The 19,491-nt window shown below is 39.6% G+C and overlaps 1 protein-coding gene across 5 annotated transcripts in view; it reads left to right on the top strand.

The window, feature by feature from the left end:
• Positions 1-14,028, top strand: part of ASAP1 (ArfGAP with SH3 domain, ankyrin repeat and PH domain 1) — a 115,824-nt gene extending 101,796 nt beyond the window's left edge. For all 5 annotated transcript variants that reach the window (XM_088179326.1, XM_088179332.1, XM_088179321.1 and 2 more), the window contains 5 exons: positions 544-610; positions 2,632-2,690; positions 4,952-5,454; positions 9,274-9,396; positions 11,356-14,028. In XM_088179326.1, the coding sequence (XP_088035452.1) occupies positions 544-610; positions 2,632-2,690; positions 4,952-5,454; positions 9,274-9,396; positions 11,356-11,430 (827 nt within the window). In that variant the 3' untranslated portion in view covers positions 11,431-14,028. The remainder of the gene's footprint in view (positions 1-543; positions 611-2,631; positions 2,691-4,951; positions 5,455-9,273; positions 9,397-11,355) is intronic.
• Positions 14,029-19,491: the final 5,463 nt, after the last annotated feature.

The following is a 19,491-nucleotide window of genomic DNA, read 5'->3' as shown; positions in this document are numbered from 1 at the left end:
GGGATCCTTTCTTTACCAATGGCTAAAGTGCAGATTATGGGAACATACAAACTTAGTCACTAAATGAGTAAAGGCTGTTCTTTACATATGATAGAATACCAATCTTTAGAAATTTAATGTTTTGTGAATAAAATCACATTCATGGTGGTTTTATAAAGACGTGCCTCACAGTGCAAAATGTAAACATCTGTGATAAATTTATCTGATACTGGCCTGCTGTATCTTCTTCTATACAGAGGAAATTGAAACACTATTTCAAAACAAATGCCCTACAGCAATGTCATTCAATCTTCCCTTGCCAGGAGATGAGAGCTACCAATGAGTTGTTTTAAAATGTGTTGTATAAAAGGTCATCTTGGATTATTTTGATCCGTCCTGCTTTTTCAGCTGCAAAATTATTAATAAAGAACATAAATTATCTTTTAGATATGTTGTATAGAAGATGCATAGAGGAATACATGTTTTGCTTTAAATTGCACCCTCTGCTGATTATATTTCAGTTATCCTAATGATTTTTTTTAATTGTCCTTTTTTTCACCTCAGGTAATGATTTGGGCCCACCTTCAACAAAGGCTGCAAATAAGTTTGAGGGGATGTCTCAGCAGTCAAGGTAAAATCTGCATATATGAAGGCAAAGATGAAAATTTAAATAAATATAACTAATTTGTAAATTAGAAAAGAAAAGGCTTTCATAGGAAATAAAATCCTAGTTGTGTTTTTTACTAGTTTTCTGCATGCCATACTAGCACACAAATACTTTGGCTCCACTGAGCCTCCTACGCTGTCCATGCACAATCCATCCTTTGAGCGGGATGGACAGAGCGCCTTGTACCCGAATCTGTCTGCTGCTCCTGCAGAAGTGCTCTCCCAGCTGGGGAATGCTGCCTCACACCACAGGCCAGCAGGACAAAAGTTTTATTTTCATGTCTCCTGGCATTTCATTTGATCTGCTTCAGTGTGAGGTGTCCTGCCTGTAGCAGCAGTGTCACTCTGGGTACAGGCTGGCATTGAAGATGGCTCTGTAAGAGAGAGAGTTCATCTCAGTCTTCCAGTTTAGCTGTTTTCCACTCTGTCAGGCTTCTGTGCTGCCACAGTCTGCAGTAACACAAACTGCTTTTAGCTTGTAGTTGTTCATCAGCTCTGTCCATTACCAGTGTCTTTTTCAATAGCTGGAGCAGTAAGGACAGCCATACATTGCTGTCACTTAGAGTTTGCTACTCCTCTATCTGTGCTGTGATTCCAAAGTCCTGAGGTTCAGAGCATGGTAATTCCAATAAGCACCTGCCTCAGGCACACAGCCTTGCATGACCACAAGTGTGTGGGATGGGCTGTGACTTGGGATAGATGTGTAACCTCAGACAGGGCACAACAGAAGATGTGTAGGAAGAGTTTCTGGACACCCCCAGATTGTGATCTGCCTTGTCAAAGCAGAGGACCTGTTAGTGGTAGCACAGCTGGCCTCCCACGTTGGCTGAATCCATCCAGCTGGCACTGAGCATTCAGGGAAAAGTGGTAGTATTCCACAAAATAGAGAGCTGGGCCCATCCTGGATTCTTGTCAGACAAGGGTGAAAGTGTGATCCTTGTACTCCATGGCATTAGAGAGAGGACAGGGTAGGAGCTGGGCTTTGATGATCTTTGTGGGCCCCTTCCAATTCAGGATATTCTATGATTCTGTGATTTATTGAATCAAGATTGAGCTTGGCTGTTCTTTCAGTTTCATGTCATGATGTATTATTGCTATTTAAAAAGCAGCTAGAAATTAAAAGTGTTTCATCATGCTCATTTTGAGACATTGGTTGCAGAGACAAGCAATACCAGAATCAAGGCAGCTGATGCAGAAGAGTCTCTGCTCTGTTGAATGTACACTGGCACCTTTCTCACTCATTTTTAATTTTTTTCTTGTTTTTTTTGAGTAATTATTTTCAGCTGATACTGATTTTTATGTATTGTTAGATTTTTATGCCTTAAATCAATTTGCTTTCTTCTCTTCTTCCACATTCCTTTTCTATAAAAGTAATTTAGGTGTGGTTTTAGAGGAAAAACTTAGATGGGAATAGCTAACATATGTGTAATACAGGTTGACAAAGCATGTTGTTTTCCCACAATCATCAATATTTTCTTGGAGTAGCAGAGACCTTGTCTGTTCCTGCAGCAGAGTGTGTGTGATACAGTATCATACATGTGCAGGCATCATATAAGGCATAGGCTCAGTCCTGGAAAACTTCACTGACATAAAGCACAGATTATATTTTATGTTTCAGTACAATTATTTTGAAGAACATTTTTTTCATAAGGTTCAGGATCTGCCCACAGAGTTGGCCTTTCAGCTTCACCCATTTTCAGAGTATATTTTGCATGTACCATAGTTCACATAATATATCTGCCCCGTAGCGTTGAAGGTGTGTAGGGTTTATATGTCTTCTTCTCTAAAAAAAAGCCCAGTTAATTCTTAACAATGCTTTGCATTTTGGGATTTATCCATGAACAAAGTGATTATACAAAAGGGGCAAAATAAATGTGGATTTTTGGGGGGAATTTTTTTATTTATGGTTGTGTAACGGGGGAAAATGAGAAATAAGTATATTTTATAACAGTTGTATGAACTAATAATTCACATCTGTTGATTTAGCACTGGGACTGCAAAGACTGCACTTGGCCCTAGAGTTCTTCCCAAACTACCTCAGAAAGGTAAGAGATCTCTTTGTGGCTATTCTCATAATGGCATCTTTTAAATGTGGATGAAAGTTGATATTTGTTTTAAATATATGGATCTTTTCAGCAGAAATTTTACTTCTAAAATGCCACAAACCATGAAAGCTTCACAAAAACTGAAGGGATTTTGGAATATGGAGAAGGTTTTTATTAAACTGGAAAAAATAGACCTAGGGAAGAAAAAAAATCATTAATTAATTGAAGCTGGAAGAGACCTCAGGAAGTCTTGTGGTCCAGTCCAGCACTCGGAGCAGGACCAGCTTTGAGAGCAGGTTACTCAAGGCCATGTCCAGTCACATTTTGAATATCTCTGTGGATAACTTCTCTGGACTTCTGTTTCTATCCTAGACCATTCTCGTTGGTTTTCTTTTTGTTTTTTTTCCAGTATCTCCAAGTCCAATCTCGTGATAGCTTGGAGCAGACTGTATCTGTGCCATGTTCTGGCAATCAGGGTTGTGATCACTGAAACTACCTTAGAAAGAATCAGGTTCTGTTACATGCTCATTTATGTATCAGTGGCAAACTTGCTGGAACCATCATCCCAGGGAACAACTTTCTTTTAGAAATGTTCTTTTCTAGTCTCTTTAAACTCACACAGCAGGTTTTGTTTAGTTTTTTGGGTTGTTGCAGCAGTTGACTATAAAGCAGAAAGTAAACTTACTTCAGACTATTGTGTCTGAATACAGAATCCATAAAAATATATCTGTATGAGTGGATGATCACAATAGAGCCAGAAGATCAGAAAATGCTACTTGTCCAAAATTCTGAGGACAGATGTCTGAAATTCAGAATGCAAATAATTTTTAACAGAAAAAGCGAATGTTAATTTTTAACTTCATTGAATTACAATTATTCTGACATGATCTTTTGAAAGAGACACCAATGATGCACTAGGATGGCACTTGTGAAGGAAGTAAACACATCCTTGATTTAAAATGATTTAGGTGAAAATTTAAGAAGGGCCAAATCAAAGCACTTTGATAAGGGCTGCTATCAGGGTTTTTCATATCATTTACTTACATCTCAAACCCATGTGGAAGATCAGTGTGTGTATTCGCTGTGGTAAGCCTAGGACACAGCCATATACAGGGATCAACACAGACTTTTTTTTTTTAATGAGACTATGAGACATCTGATAGTAATTCTACAATTTCTTTCATGAAAACTATGCAAATGGGTTGTTTATTGATTTTTTGGGTGGGGTGTGGTTGCTGGGTTTTTTAGTTGGTTTGGTTTTTGGTAGGTTTCTTTTCTGGGGGGGGCTTGTTTCTTTGTTTTATAAGTAACCATAAATATATCATGGAAATTTTACTGCAGGGGGTGATATCCAAAGGGAGTGTTATTGCCTTCAAATTCGGGCCACTTTTTTGGCCTGTAGAATATGATACTAAAGCAGTACTGAATGCAATAGGAAATTGTTCCTTCTACTCAAAATGTGTTAATTTCATCACAGGTTGTAAATTTTTTCTCTCATCTCCCTTCATCTGTTTTTACATAAGGACTATTTGATTTAGATTGTTGTGGGTAGGGGATTTTTTGTGTGTACTAATGGTTTTGCTTTTGAGGTAGATTTCAGCTCAGTTTTCTTAGGGAGCTTAGCAGTAAAATCAATAGATGACACTGAGACAAAGAACTGCTTGAAAATCTAGTTTCATTTCCTTCCATCAAATCTGCAAAATACACATTTTAAATTTTTTCATCTTTACTAAATTGTAATGATGATTTCTTCATTTTAGTGTGAATGTATGTTCCTTACACTGTATAGATATGTTTTTAATCTCTCTCTCCTGAGAGCTCCTGTGAGTCAGGTGTTTTTTTGTATGGAATTCAACTTCATATGTGAATAATTGTCATTAAAAAGAAATTTTATTACAGTCACGTCAATTGGTCTATAGGTGGTTTTCCAAAGTCTTTTATTATATGTTTTGGTTTAAGTCCAAAAAGTGATCACTTTGTTTCATTTTAAGTAAATAATCTCTTGAATTGGTATCTAATAGCTGCTGGTATAAGCACTGCTGGCCTCCAGAAGGAGCAATTAAATGAGACTTCAGTGAATGAGGGTTATGTAAAGTTGTATTATCCTGCTTTTGTCATAGACTAGGAGGGCTTCTAAGAGGGCAGTCATGGGGCTCAGCGACCATGTGATAATTGACACAATTGCAGTTTTGATATATGCCTAACTTCTTTAATATTCAAATATTAAGATTGTGAAAAACACTTTTGCTTCTTTGTTTTAGTGGCACTAAGAAAAATAGAAACCAGTCATCATCTTTCAATAGATAAATCCCATCAACACATGGAAATGTTTCAGAAGCCCTCACTATCCATCGATATACCACAGAAACCACAGCCTGGAGACTTGCCCCCAAAGCCTCTGCCTCTGGAATTAACTCAGAAACCTCAAGTGGGAGATTTACCCCCAAAGCCTGGAGAACTACCCCCAAAGCCTCAGCTAGGAGACTTGCCACCAAAACCACAGCTTGGAGACTTACCTCCAAAGCCACAAATGAAGGACCTTCCTCCAAAACCTCAGCTAGGAGAGCTGTTGGCTAAAACTCAAGGTGGAGAAGCAGCAGCGAAGCCTCAGCCCTCAGAGGCAAATCAAAAATCTCATTCCATTGATCTTTCTCCAAACGTGCAGTCCAGAGACACCGTCCAAAGGCAAGCATCTGAAGAGTCTAATGATATAACACACACCCTGCCAGAAACCCCTGTGCCACTTCCCAGGAAAATAAACATGGTAGGTATTACTCCAGCTCCTTAGAAGTATCCATGGAAGGCTTTGAAGTTGTTGTAGGACTTTCTGTGCACCCTTGAGCTATGCACTCAAGGCAACATAAAGCTATGGGCTGGGGAATGAGGGGCTCTTTTTGTGCCCCAAAGCAGCTTCAGGAAATGTTGGGGGTTTTCAAGTTCTCCTGCATGCTCAAATACTTGGAACATAAAACAATAACCTTGGGAACATGACAGTGTATATAGATTTATTGGGATTTATGTATTTATTATATCCATGCCAATCACAACTCTTAATGAATTGATGGTTTTCTCTTTTGGCTTTGGTCATGGGTCTGTGTGCCTTAGATTGCTAGAATATTTATATATTTGACTGTGTAAGCTTTAAGAAGGGATAGTAGCACCTGTTGTCAGTAGATGCAAAATTTAAAGTCGAGTCAGCTGTGGCAAAAACAGCAAATGTCCCTGTTGTATTTAATGTTGATGTACTTAATGGTCTAGGGGTAGATTCAGATGTATTGATGAAGTGGCAAAATTGACATTGCTGCATGGTGTGTAGTAGTAGATCTGGAACCTTAACTTGATTCAACCCCCAATTTATCTTGCTGTTCATCTTTCTAACCAGTACAATTTCCAACAGAGGATTCTTAATGCATATGTAGATTGAGATAACTATGAAAATCCAGAGCTCACTTAAGATTTTCATCACGAAGAATACATCAAAAGGGAGATGGCTTTGTTTGTCAGATTGGCTATGCAAAGCACTTAAATAAAAAGGAAATGTTTCATTCTAGTGAAATAGTGAAAGCAGAGGTTGAGTTTCTGCCTTGTGCTTGTCTGAGGAAGAGCCCTGTGGAGCCATCATTCTGCTTGACTTCTGGCACGGACTTGCCTGTAAGCTCCTGTCTGCACTGAGGACAGCAGAGTTGTTGCTTGGGCTTCCTTTAAATTCTGGAATTTAAATATTACAGGGATCTGATCAAAAAGTGTTTGTTTACTTAGGTACTTTAAATATAAGCAGGCAATTGATCATCTACTTGTCACTTTATTAAAGAAGAAAAGAAAGCAAATAATGGATTACCTGTTTAGTTTGATTACTTTCGGCCTTTTTTAAACTGTCACCCTTCTATATACAGAAAAATTCTGAGAAAAGGTTCTTTGTTCTCTAAACTCAGCCATTTTCATATGTGCAGTAAATTAAATAGTTCAGCTGTTGTGCAGTGACCCAAGCTATTCTATATCGTCCCAGTATATATACACATATATACATAGTATATATATGTATATATATAGTATATGTGTGTGTGTATATATATATATGCACATAGTATGTATATATATATATATGTATCACCAGGTTTTTGCACATCTTTGCATGCACACTTATATCTCTTTGTGTTCTGTGCAGCTCTTTTTTGCTTGAGTGATAATGTGCAAGGATCCCTCTGAGGTGTATCTTGCCTCCATTTTCATCCTCTGGCTGTATCCTCTCCACAAAGCTGGTGAAATACTTCATCCCAGTGAGAGCCACACAGCAGCCACAGTATTCGTGGGCACCTCTCTCTTGGGCTTGACTATTTAGCCACTAAACAGAGGAGCATTTTTTTTTTTTTAATTGATAGTTTTAGAAAATTAATTGTTCAGAAATATAATTTAAAAATTCCAATGATGATAATTTATAAGGATTTGAAAGGATGTTTTTAGAGAAACAAAACTTGCACTGAGTGCTCCTGAAATCACGTTGAGCACTTCAGTGTTCTTTATGTGTGTGGTGGTTTCTATAAAGGAGACAAAATACTAATTTTTAAAGAAATAAAAGCACTGAATGTAATTAAGAGCATGGTTGGGTTGTTAATGATCACAGCATCTCATTACTGTTCAGTTTTAAGCATAAAATCACTTGTTAATAAGCACTTGTTGGGTACAGGAAGTCAGTGGTGGGTATTTGTTTTTCAGTTGAGAATTATGTTTCCTGGAATTGCTTCCATTTCTTTGCACACCAATGCCACAAGCTGTTCTGGAACATTAACAAAATATGTTCTGGAACCTATGTGCTCTCTACATATCCATCCTTTTTATACCTTCCCATGATTAAATACACCTTGAGCTTGAATGCTGCTTTTTGCTGCTCTCCGTGAAAGGAATAAAATGTTAAAATCTGATGGAACCAGAGTAATTCCCATCATTTCTCATGTGTTCTTACAAGCTGAGTTCCATACGGTTTTCTAACTTTAGAGGAATGTAAATTTCTTTATCCTTTTTATTGAACAAGACAATTTTTACCTTGCAGAGGTACTTACTTACCTTCATCACTGGAGGATTGACTGGGGGGGAGTGCCCTTGGTTTGTAAACGTTCTCTCGAGTTGAAAGCTGGGACTGTCCCCAAGCACCTCTTCCTATTGAATTCCAGCCCCTAGTGCTGGATGAGATTTTGTTTCAATTATATGAATCTATTTTGAAGAAAAGAGGAAGCATTCTTTGAAATGACTTCACACTGCAGCAAACCTTTGCTGTAGAAAAAAAACCCCTTGATCTGATATGATCCTCAGGTATTTCTCTTCATTTGTCTTGAGATGGGTTTTTTTAGTTTTATGTTGTTAGCTGCTTTCTTCCTTAAATCCCCCTGTAATTGTTATTTTTCTGTACCTTGAGCTTAGTGTGGCTGCTTTTTTGAGCATGTCTGTTCTGCTGTTGAATTGCTGGGATTTTTTTTTTTGCCAAAACATGGAGGAATTTCAAGTGGGTAGGTAATAGCAAAGAGAAGACTCCCTAGGAAATTTCCTATGTGAAGTTAGTTTTGGCTCAAATTCCTTTAAACCTGCTGACTTTTCCTTCCATAGCCCTTCTGCTTCTCATCTCCTTCTGCTCTTCTTGGGTTTTTGCATTCTTGTTATCTGATTACTTCTGTTAAAAGAAGTAACTGTAGGTTTTGAAGAGGTGTGGGTATGAAAATACAGGAATATAAAATAGCAGGAGTGTTTTTGCTGTGAATATTGCTTACTTACTCTATTTGGAAATAATTTATCTTCCCTGCCATAAGAAACATATGTTTGGGGGAGGAGTCCGTGGCTGAGGCTTTTTTCATATGAATTAGCAGTATGCAGCAAAGTATGACCTAGAAAATACTTGGACTCAGAATGGTAGAGCTGTGAGAATATCTAGTGTGAATTGTCATCAGAAAATAGTACTGCCATCTGACATTAAGGTAATTTTAGTAAGAAATTGCTATCATTTGGATGGAAAAATTGCTTAAAAAATAATTTCCAGTCCTGTAAGCAGATTTGAAATCAAAGAATACTGTATTTTTGCACTAGATCCAAAACCAAAACTGTAAGGAATACTGGGATTTCAATGCAGCATTTTCCTCAGTCTTTGCCTCTCTTGGAACATTCAGAGGAGACTGGATTTAATTTTCTGTTCATGCTGGGTTTTATGATGGAGTATGTATTAAATGAGAAAGAGGGTGTTTGCAGACTAGAGCAATGTAAAGACATTATTTCAACTTTCTTCACCAGAGGAAGCAAAAGATACTTTAAGCCCTCTTAAGGGCTACATGTTAAGCACTACACATTACGTGGTGCTGGGAGTTCTGAATCTTAGGGGAAAAAAAACCCTACACCTGTGTAGGTAACTTTTTATTTTATTTTTTTTATATCTTTGTTGAAGCACAGTTTTTGGATTTCTATATTCCCAATTGCAGGAAAAGTAATTTATAGTCTTCACTTTCTTGTAAAACAAAACATAACTAAAAGGCAAAATTCATATAATATATATTTTTTTCTCCATTTCTCATGTCCTTCATCTCACACTTCATTCTATTTTTAGGGGAAAAACAAAGTTAGGCGAGTGAAGACCATTTATGACTGTCAGGCAGATAATGATGATGAACTCACATTTGTTGAAGGAGAAGTAATTATTGTAACTGGTGAAGAGGACCAAGAGTGGTGGGTATGTATCTTTCCCTTTTATTGTTCCACATAACTTCTTTATGACTTTTATAGGAAAGTCTCTTTTTCCAAATTTGGAGGGTTTCTTTTTATTTTTGTTTGTAGGTGGTTTTGTTTTGTTTTGTTTTTGTTTTGTTTTGTTTTTTTCTTTGATTTTTGTCTGGTTTCTTTTGCCTGAGCTACCAGGCAGCCCTTAAACTCCTATTAGAGAAAACCTGTTTTATCTGGGAGGGAGAGTCTGATAGAACCAGCCCCACTAGGTTTAGCTTTATTGCTGGTTCATACAGCACATATTTACACGTGTCCCTCTTGGTAGTCCATGCAGCCTTTCATTAAGTGAAGAAGTGGTGATTCTTACTCCATTTAACAAACTTACACCCTCCATGAAAATGAGATGTGTAATTCTCTTCAGTTCACCCAAGATGTTAAGCTATACCTACAGGGGTTGCTGGAAGTCTAAAGAATAGTTTGTAATTGATGCTATAAGCTGGTGGTTTTCTTCTTAAATTAGGGGCAGATAACATTTTCTTTCCCTCCTTTCCTCTCATGTCCCTGTTTCATGCCATACTCCCCCTGTTATGGACCGCATCTTGTTCAAGTGCTAACACCAGGTTTTTCTCAATCCCACATGAAGGCTCCAGCCTTTCTTGACAATCCAACTCATGTCTCTAAAGCCCTGCTACATCATGTTTCCCTGCCAAAGAATTATTACTGAGGATAATGAGACATTTCATTTGACTAAAACAAATTCTAGTTGCAATCCTGCCTGTGATATCCTAATCTAAGTGCAGCACAACCTTTGCTGTTTTGTTTCCAGCTACGGTTTCCTCTCACTCATCATTTAAGTGTGGAAGATTTTCAACTGAAAAGCTGATATCAAAAGAGCAGTGCCCAGTGAAAAGTGTCTGTGTTGCCCATATCACCTAGTCCCTGATAACTGCTGCATTCCTTGCTGGATCTATTTTGTGGAGTGGCATTTTTAGCCCGTTGGGGACGTGCCCAGCAAGTTCTATGAGGTGCCCCAGTCTGAGTGTTTCTGAGAAGGGAAACAAGGGCTTTTGACTCATATGCTTCAAAACTTTGGCTCTCCAAGAGGAAATGGCAGTCCTGTATGTTTCCCCTTCCCATTTTGGAAGCTTGTGGAAGAGGAAGGAAGGTACACCATTATTTTGAAAGTAGTGAGCAGCACTGTAGCAGGGTGAGAAGAGGGTTATGTGGTCAGTCAGGGCTGCTGCTTCAGTGCTATTCAACAGTTGTTTATAATTATGCCTTTTAAACATGGAAAGATCATATAAATATTCCCTTATTTTTTAATCCCTTTGAATAAGTTTATTAGCTATTTCTTTATAAATAATCATTATGCAAAAGATGTAGGAAGTTGTAGCTGAAGGACGCTTCATCAAACAACATTGTGATTTGTTCTAAACACTCGTATGCCCCTAAATCAGTAGGTATCATACTAATTCAATGAGAAAACAGCTGGGTTTTTATCACCCTAAGTGAAACATACAGATTATCTTAAGTAACTTCACAAATATAGCAGACAGTTCCCTTCAGTGAGATGTTCAGGATTTATTCATTTAACTAAGATAAGTGGTTTGCAGAGATGTTACTGAAAATCTGCCTATCAGACAAAAGAAACTCAGGCTTCTGTTTTGGTGAGATTCTTGATGTATTCAATGATGTATGTAAGTTTCCTAAAAAAATTAGTTTCGTTCTCTGTAGATTTAATTGGCTTAATTTGTCTTATTTATAATATGCTTGTGCAATTTCATTTTGTTTCTTTAGACAAATTCAAATGATAACTAAGGTCTGCTTCAGACTGTCCAAGAGGTTGCAGAGGCTCTGTGAGCAGTTCTGCTGTTTTTGAATGAATGCAGTCTGTGAAGTCTGTGTGCACACATGCACAACTATATATATATGTATATGTATACATGTACCTTCTTCTCCTGTGTTGCAGATTGGCCACATCGAAGGACAGCCAGAGAGGAAAGGCGTCTTTCCAGTGTCCTTTGTGCACATTCTGTCAGACTAGTCAAAACAAACAAATCCTAAACTTGAGCATTGCACATTCTTCATGCAAGACGGGCTTTTTAGCAAAAGCGAACGCTGCTGCCTCCCTGTAATCCTGTGCACAATTGTATATATAGCTGCTGTTACAAATTAAGAATTCATTTAAGTTTCACCTCATGAGGTTGAATTATATGTATTGTAAATATACTGTGTTATTCTGCCTTTGCCAGTATTATGGTAGCCTTGGAACCTGGCACGCCTTACCGGGTTTGTTGAAGCCATCCTGGGCATTTAGCACTTCCATCTCTGTCCGTGCTGTCCCACACGTGTGGACTGCCAGCTTTCCAACATAGGTGGTCTCTGTCACCCATGTAACTGTACAGAAATGACTGTTCCTAATAACTTGGTATTCTCAATATACAATTAGCAGAAAGTTAGAATGAGTGAATGGTTTTGGACAATTTAAAGATCAGTCTGCAGTTCATAAGTGTATGCAGTTTACAGCTATGAAACCCACTTCGATATTTATTTAATATAGTGCTCAGTTAAGTGTAATTATGAAGACAAATATTCACTGACTTTACAGATAACAGTAATGTTTTACAGTGTGCATACAGCATTTCATGTTTATATTATGTGGACCTATGCCAAACTGTGATTGCAGTTCCCCTGTGATATTACCTCACTATAAAAAGTTACAAATTTATTTCATTCGAAAACTTACTTTAATGAAAATTAGTCATATTGTTCTTTAGTAGATATGTGTGAAATTTGCTGGTTTCTTTCACTGCATTCTTAGTAACCAAGGACTTCTAGCAAATGTTAACTGTTGACATTGTGCATGCATTTAGACGCTTACTTGAAACCTGCCTTTGTACAAAAGTAGTACTGTAGTCATATAGCTACATTTGAGGAAAAGAACATTTTAACTTAATTGCTATTCAGGTTAATGTGAGCTTGCAACAGTATTTGTTTATAGCTAAATTGGCTCTTTGAAAAATGATTTTGTGGATTTTTCTTTCCTCTGTCTTCAACCTTGCTAAAAGTTAGTTACCTAAAATAAAATTTTTAAGTGGTGGTATAAGGATAAATTTAAATTATTTTTAATGCTCTAAAAAGTGGAAGCTAAGATGACCTCTCATGCATTTGATGAGGCTGGTAATGATAGATCTCAGATCACAAGGATAAGGCTGGTTTTCATGGAGTTCACCAAACTGCAGCAGTAATGGTTGTAACCCAAAGCACGAAGTAACAGACATACTTTCACAAAACTCATTTCTAAGAAAATCTTTGGAAGGCTGCATTTGACCTGAGGTTTCTTGAAAGTTGGTATAAAGTTGCATTGCCAGAAAACACTTCAGTGTATTACTGGAAACTTTAATTTCCTGTGTCACTTTCAACATAATTTTTAATCTTTTGAAACATCATGCAGTTGTGTTTTTCCCATGGTTTGTCTGTAGCAGGTTCCATGACTTTCATATGTAGTTTTGTATTACTTGCTTTAAATGTTATTTTGGCTTCAGTACATAGTGCTGCTATTTTAAAGCAGATTGTCTTGGCTGCATGGAAAGGTTTTCATTTCATAAAAGCATATCTCAGACTTTCTGAGGGCTTTCATTTCTAATACAGTTTTACAAGACTGTAGTCAGTGAATATTTAATTCTGTTTGTGGTTAATTTAGAAACAAATATCTGTCTAAATCCCACATGAAAAAAAATGCAAAACATTTATCAACTATTAATGGTTTTATCATTTATTTTTAAAAAATGAATTCCAAAAAAAAAAAAATATGCAATGAGTGAGCAAGCCTGCTGGCATCTAATCTTCAGTATTACCAGCTCCAGTATTTCAGACTTTATTCTGTTTTTATGGACAGGAAGTCAGGTTTAGCATTTATTTAGCATTCCATTTTATCCATTACTACAATGTTTTAAGTTGCATTAAAGAACAAAACCTATTCACTTTTGTGGTCAATTGTATTTTTAAGTGATCTTGAAATAAACTGATAAATGCAAATCATATAAAGAAAACCTAGGCATGTAAAATTATGTAGAGTCAAATGTCTATTCTTTTCTACGCTCTTTAAAATAGTATACATATGCATTTTATAAAATTAAATTAGTTCCATAAGGAACAATAGTTCTGTTTATTCTGGCTTATTGTGGGTCATAAGAAATCTGAAAATGTATGATATTGATTGAGTTTAAGTACAGTATTATATTTGAACTCAATGAGCCACTGTCTGCAATTTTGTATATGACATAGTATTTGGAAAGTCTAAATCTTTATGGGAAATTAGCTGATAAAGGGTTGGGGGGAGGGGCAGGGGAAGGTGCCCCCAGCGGGGGAAGTTTGCTCTGCAGATGATGTCTTATTTACTGTTGAACAACAGTTGCTATTTATTTTTTTATTACATAGTACATCAACGTGTACAGAAATCAGATCTGGTCATGCCACTAGTTAAAATCTTGACTTCTCATTGAATGTTAAGGTAAAACATCAGTACACATGTCTATTCACATGTATTTAATGTGACAGTTTTTGAGTACTGTATGTGTTAATTTCTACTTTTTTAATATTTAAAATTGCTTTTAAATAAATGTATTCAGTTGATCCCAGATATCTGAACGAGGCCCTTTTTGTCAACTGGAATATCTTCTAGAGAGAAAGTCTGGATTCCAAACAGGTAGAACTAAGACACTTGAAATGTTTTCTCTTTAATATAAAGCACTCCTTATATAATGCAATTAAATGTGTATCTCTTTAACAGCTGTTAAATATGGATGCAATTGCCTTTATCTGGAAAACTTTACTTACTAAAGTTAGCATCAAACCACTTGTTTTGTCCATGAGTTTCGATTGCTTTCTCTCTGGCCTCGGCAGGCTCTGTGGGCTCCCAGCCCCCTCTGTGTTGTTTCCACAGCAGCCCGTGGGGTTGAAGGAACCGTTCACAAACTCTGTCCATGGGCAGGATCTCCCAACCCGACAGCAGCTCTCACACCAACTAGAGCAGTACTAATCTTTCCTGGATGACTGCATTGCTTAGAATTTCAGTCCGGACCCAGCTTGCAGATGTTATTTTTTTCCCCATCCCTGACTCAGTTCTTGGATGTTTCTCATTTATGACCCATTCCTGTCAAAGCTACTCCAAAATGAACAAGTCACTTGAAATTCCTAGAAAGCAACGAGAACATCCTTTAGCCAGAGGAAAAGCTGAAGTGTAGAGCTATCAGATCTGGTTTGTATCAAGAACAGTAGCTGCCACAGCATGATGTGGCTCAGGAGACTGCTGTGCTGAGAGCCTCTTCAGACTGGATTGTGGCACTGGTGTGATTCCCCACTGTCACAGAACATCCTGCTTGCTTTGTTTGGGGCTTTCAAACCTACATAGGCTCAACATGGGGTAGTTGGAGGGGGAAATATGGATGTGGGGCAGGAGAATCAGTCTGATTAAATACTGTGCTTTCTCAATTTCTGCTGTGTCACAATATTTCAGATAACAGCATTCAGAGGGACATCAATTCCAACAGCCTTAGTTCTCTATCCTACTTGTATTGTGTGTTCTTCAGTGACATGTATTGATTTCTTTTCCTAAGTCAAAATTGAGGTGAATATCTCATATACGGTTTGAAGCAGCAGAGAACAAGACAAATGCATGCCCAGTCATCTCCCTTGTTGTTCAAAGTTTCAGTCTCCTTACCCTTCTCCTGGCAAACGTAAAGCTCATAGGTAAACACAAAATTGGCAGTCTATACCAGTGAAAGTGGTGCAAATATTAAATACCAAAGAATGAAACTCAAAATAGCTCCCTACTGCCCAACAGAAAATAAACAGTTCAACTTTATAAATCTGATTTGTTTTCAGATGCTTCCCCTTCCCAGAACTCTCTAGTTCTGTGTAAAAATTCACCTGAGTATCAAAAGAAAACAACTTTATTTTCCAGTATGCTCCACAATTACATAGATTCATGCCCCTCACACCTTGGACTGGGAATCTTCTGTGTCATGAAACCAGAACTAGACAGAGGAGCAAATATCCATCAGTAAATGAAGTTCAGCTTCAGGCCTTACATTCTTTACAGAGAGCTTTTCACCTTAAGAATTTAAGGCTCTTGGGGATGCTTTTGTTAGACCCTTTAGCCCTTCTGAAACAGCTGGAGGCTTTTCAGGTGGATGCAAAACACACGCACACACACGACTGTAAGATGTTTTCCTCTGCATCACTGCAAGACAACATTTTTGTTATCTAATACAAACTAACTATTCTAAATTGTCTTAATGATACTTTTAGGGCTGTACAGAAAAAGATTTACAGCTCTGTCATCTGCTGAGGGAGTGCTCAGGTTTCTTCTTGAGATAAGCAAAGTGCTGTTTGTCAACTCGTGCTTAAGCTGAAACCCCCCCACTCCGAGCTGTAGCGGGCACAAAACCTGCATGTCTTGGCTGGTTCTGGTCAGCTGCTGCTCGGGAACAGTAAAAACGATAGTGTGTCATGGTACAGGCTCTGCCTTGTTCCTCTGTAAATTACAGAACAGATCCTCCCGGCTGCAGCAAGGCGGATGTCTGCTCCAGTCCTTTTGTAATGGTGGGGGCAGGGAGGAAAGTTTGTGACAGCTGTCACATCTGCTAAGCTGTCAGAGCAGAGGAGAAGCTGATCGGTCATTTTCTGCACCACTTAAAAGAATGTTTTGAACAAGGTTAAATCTTACCTGGAACTTTAAATCCAGTGTTGACTCTATTAGTGCTGTTCCTACCAGTTTGATCTTGGTTCTTGTAGTGTCTGATCAGAAAAACCCCTTCCCCTTGTGCTTTTTGCTCTTCTCTGAAAGCCTATGTGGGTCCATTTCCATGTGGGGTTCCCCCCCAAGGCTTGAAGATAATTTTGTGCCTCAGTTACCACCAGAAATTATGAATCTAATTTCTCTCTCATAGTCCCATTGAATGTATGAATCAACCCTGAGCAGTCAAACACAGCTGCTCTAGAATTGCTGTATTAGAGGTTGTTTCTTGTATTTAACTTTGTACACTTCAGAACAGTAGCATCAGGCTTTGGTTTTTGATAACTAGTTAATTTCCCCAGTCTTATCTTCAGGGAATGCTCCAGGAATAACTTATTACTTCTACCTGCAGATTTACAAGCTTAAGTTATTCTTAAACCTATTTTAGTAAGATAATTTTTTCATCTCTCCCTGCTCTCACATCCCTTCTGCAGTAGGTGTCAACAGTCCCTCTGCGCTGGGGTTCCTAGTCTCTAAATAAAATTCAAAAACTTAAGTATCAGAAAGGACTGAAATGGCTCCTGAACTTCAGACTGAAGGAAAGACAAGGCACCTTGAGCTGAATGTGCGCAAAAGAGTCAGCAGCTGTTTGGTGATTAAGCAGGGGTTTATTGTGGTTTTCTGTTGGAGCCTGCAGATTTCCTTAATGATCTGACACCAGGGCCACTTGCTGCTTTAGATACCTCAAAGACAAAGCAGACTTTTTTTTTTTTTCCAAATAAGTAAAGGTTCTACTGCCTGTAATCACTTGTCTATTTGGCATCTATTCCCATCCATGGCTCCAGATCTACATATCCAAATTAATTCCCTTTATTCACTGTAGGGTTTGGATTCAGAGCTGTAGCCCTACTTTAACAACTGTAGGTAGGAAAGCAAGAGCCCCAGGCAGCTGACCAGTGAGCTGCAGCCAGCCACATACTCTCATTTCAGGTAAGACTTTTTTATTGTGTGGAAACCCACCCAGGAGCTGGGAAAAAAAAGCATTGTGGAGCAATTTCAGGACTTCTGAAAGTTCTGACTTCTTTGGATAGAAGCATGAGGATGAAGGGTAGATTTGTGATCCAGAATACTCCTTAGCCTCTGTCCTCCCTGCAGGAACTGGGCCAAGCCCTGCCTAAAGAAACAGAACAAATGCTAAACCTGCCTTGATAGGGTACACAGAGCTGCTTAAAAGTGAAGTTTGGCAGTCTGGACATCTGGAGAGCAGGAACCATCTCCATCTGAAGTGAACTGACACCAAGTGATGCTGGGAGATAGGGAGTTCCAAGATTTTCGTAGAGTATAGAAATAAATCCAAGCTCTACATGTGCTACATGGTAGAGAGATGTGAGAAGAACAGAGGATGGAGGCCATCACAAACCACAACTTGGACACCTTTGAAAGAGTATAAATGACTCCGTTGTTGATGTGAAGATCAATCATAAGGAGTCAGCAGCTCTCCTGTGAGCACTGCCACTAGGCTGGCCATTACCTGACCCTGAGAGGTCAAGGCAATGCAGACTCCAGTGAAGTGAAGGTTTCTTGTCCAGGAGAACCGCAAGATCTTGGCAAGCAGCACTTGGGGTGGGAGGGCAGCAGGGCAGTGAGACCACCTGGTCAGCACTGTGCAAGTAGCTGCTGTAATTGCTGAGTCCTGAGAAGGAGCAGCAGGACTTGTTCCTCCACATTTGGCTGTAAGCAAGGAGGTGCTTCTGCCCTGCCAGAGCAATCTCTGGCTGCAGCCTCACACAGGACCCAGGTCCACCCTTAGATGTGGTTCTGGCACCCCCCCCCCTTCCTCCTTAGAGCAGATCTGGAACAGTTACCTTCCTTAGGGACAGATCATCCTTGGCACTTATGTTCCCAGGTCTTTCTGGACGACATGCTGCTGGGTCCAGCAGAAAAGCTCCTTCAGTTTCCCCTTCCCTTCAGGGATGTAGAGAAATTTGAGATGAGAAAAAAAAAAAAACAAAAAAACAAAAAACAAAACTCAAAAAACCACCCAAGAAATTTGGAGGTGGAAAACCCTCTCTACTTTAAATCCCTTGAGAGCAGGATTTGTTCCTCTCATTTGCCCATGGCAGTGTTCCATCTAAATGTTTTTGATGCAAAATGCAACCCCTGGTAATGGTTATTTAGATGGAAGCTGCCAGGAGACATCACTTCCTTCTGTCTGTAGAGCAGGTGCCTGCTCTGCCCTTGATCCACAGCTTTAGCTGCTTACCTGGTGGAATGTAAAGGAAGGCACCAAATGAAGTACTTCTGCATAGCGGTGCCAATACCTACAGGACTTCTCTGCACCCCAGCCTCACTGCTGCCCACATCTCCATCTGCTTTGGGCAAAAGACAGGACTTGTAGCCATTGTGGCCTGGGCTTTGGGGGCTGCAGAGTGAGCTGAAGCATCACAGCCCCCTAACAGTGACTGACAGTAATGCTGAGAAGCAAAATGCTATTTAGAGAAATTACCTTAAGACGTGTTACCCACACCTAATCCCTGTCCCTTCCTAAAAGGGATTGATGGTGCAGGAGAACAACAGCATCTGTTGCTGGAGGGAGAGCTTCCTGAGGAGCAGATGGAGAGGTCGTGTCCTGGGGGAACCCTCACTCCTTCTGCAACCAAGATGTCATCAGTTGTCAACAGGATGGAGAAGATGAAGAAACATAAAAAGGTGCCTCAGAGAGGAGTGTAGCTCTAGAGATGGAAGGAGCTCTTGGGGTTTGAAGGAGAAATTAGGCCTTTATGAGATTTTTCTTTGATCTTCCAAAGCTAGTCTTACAGGCCATGTTTCACTGAAGTGGCATGGCTGCCAGGCTGGATAATCAGGCCTTTACCACAGCGGGGACCAACACCTGCATTTGGAGTTGCCAACAGTGCTGTCCCAGGATGTCACTCCTTCCCTGGGCACAAGCCTGCAGCCCCAGGTGCTGCTCGGGCCAGGCAGCTCCAGCAGAGCCTGGTGGAGATGGCTGGGTTTTGTTACACACGTTTGAAGCCTGCAAGGTGCTCTGGCATGTGGCTGTTCTCTTGCCATGGCTGCGGAGCCTCGCCCGTGCCCTGCTGTGCTGTGTGTGCTTCGAGCGTGCTCGGCCAGAGCCAGGGCACGCCACACCTGCGTGCGTGCCATGAGGCCAGGGCCATAGCTGGCCTCTCACCAAGGGTCTCTCCTGACCCCTCGGATGGATGTGGGGGCTGATGCGAAGGCTCTGACCTGTGCCCCATCCTTCATCCCCGGCCCGGCTGGGTGAAGAGTGCCGGCCCGCGGTGGCTGCCGTGGGAGCCGGGGCCGCTGCCCGGGGCCGGCGGGGAGGGAGCCTGTGAGGGACCC

Source organism: Sturnus vulgaris, chromosome 1, assembly GCF_052056855.1.
Source record: "Sturnus vulgaris isolate bStuVul1 chromosome 1, bStuVul1.hap1, whole genome shotgun sequence".
Taxonomy (NCBI): domain Eukaryota; kingdom Metazoa; phylum Chordata; class Aves; order Passeriformes; family Sturnidae; genus Sturnus; species Sturnus vulgaris.
The sequence above is the reverse complement of the archived record's forward strand: the minus strand, read 5'-3'. Positions and strand labels throughout refer to the sequence as shown.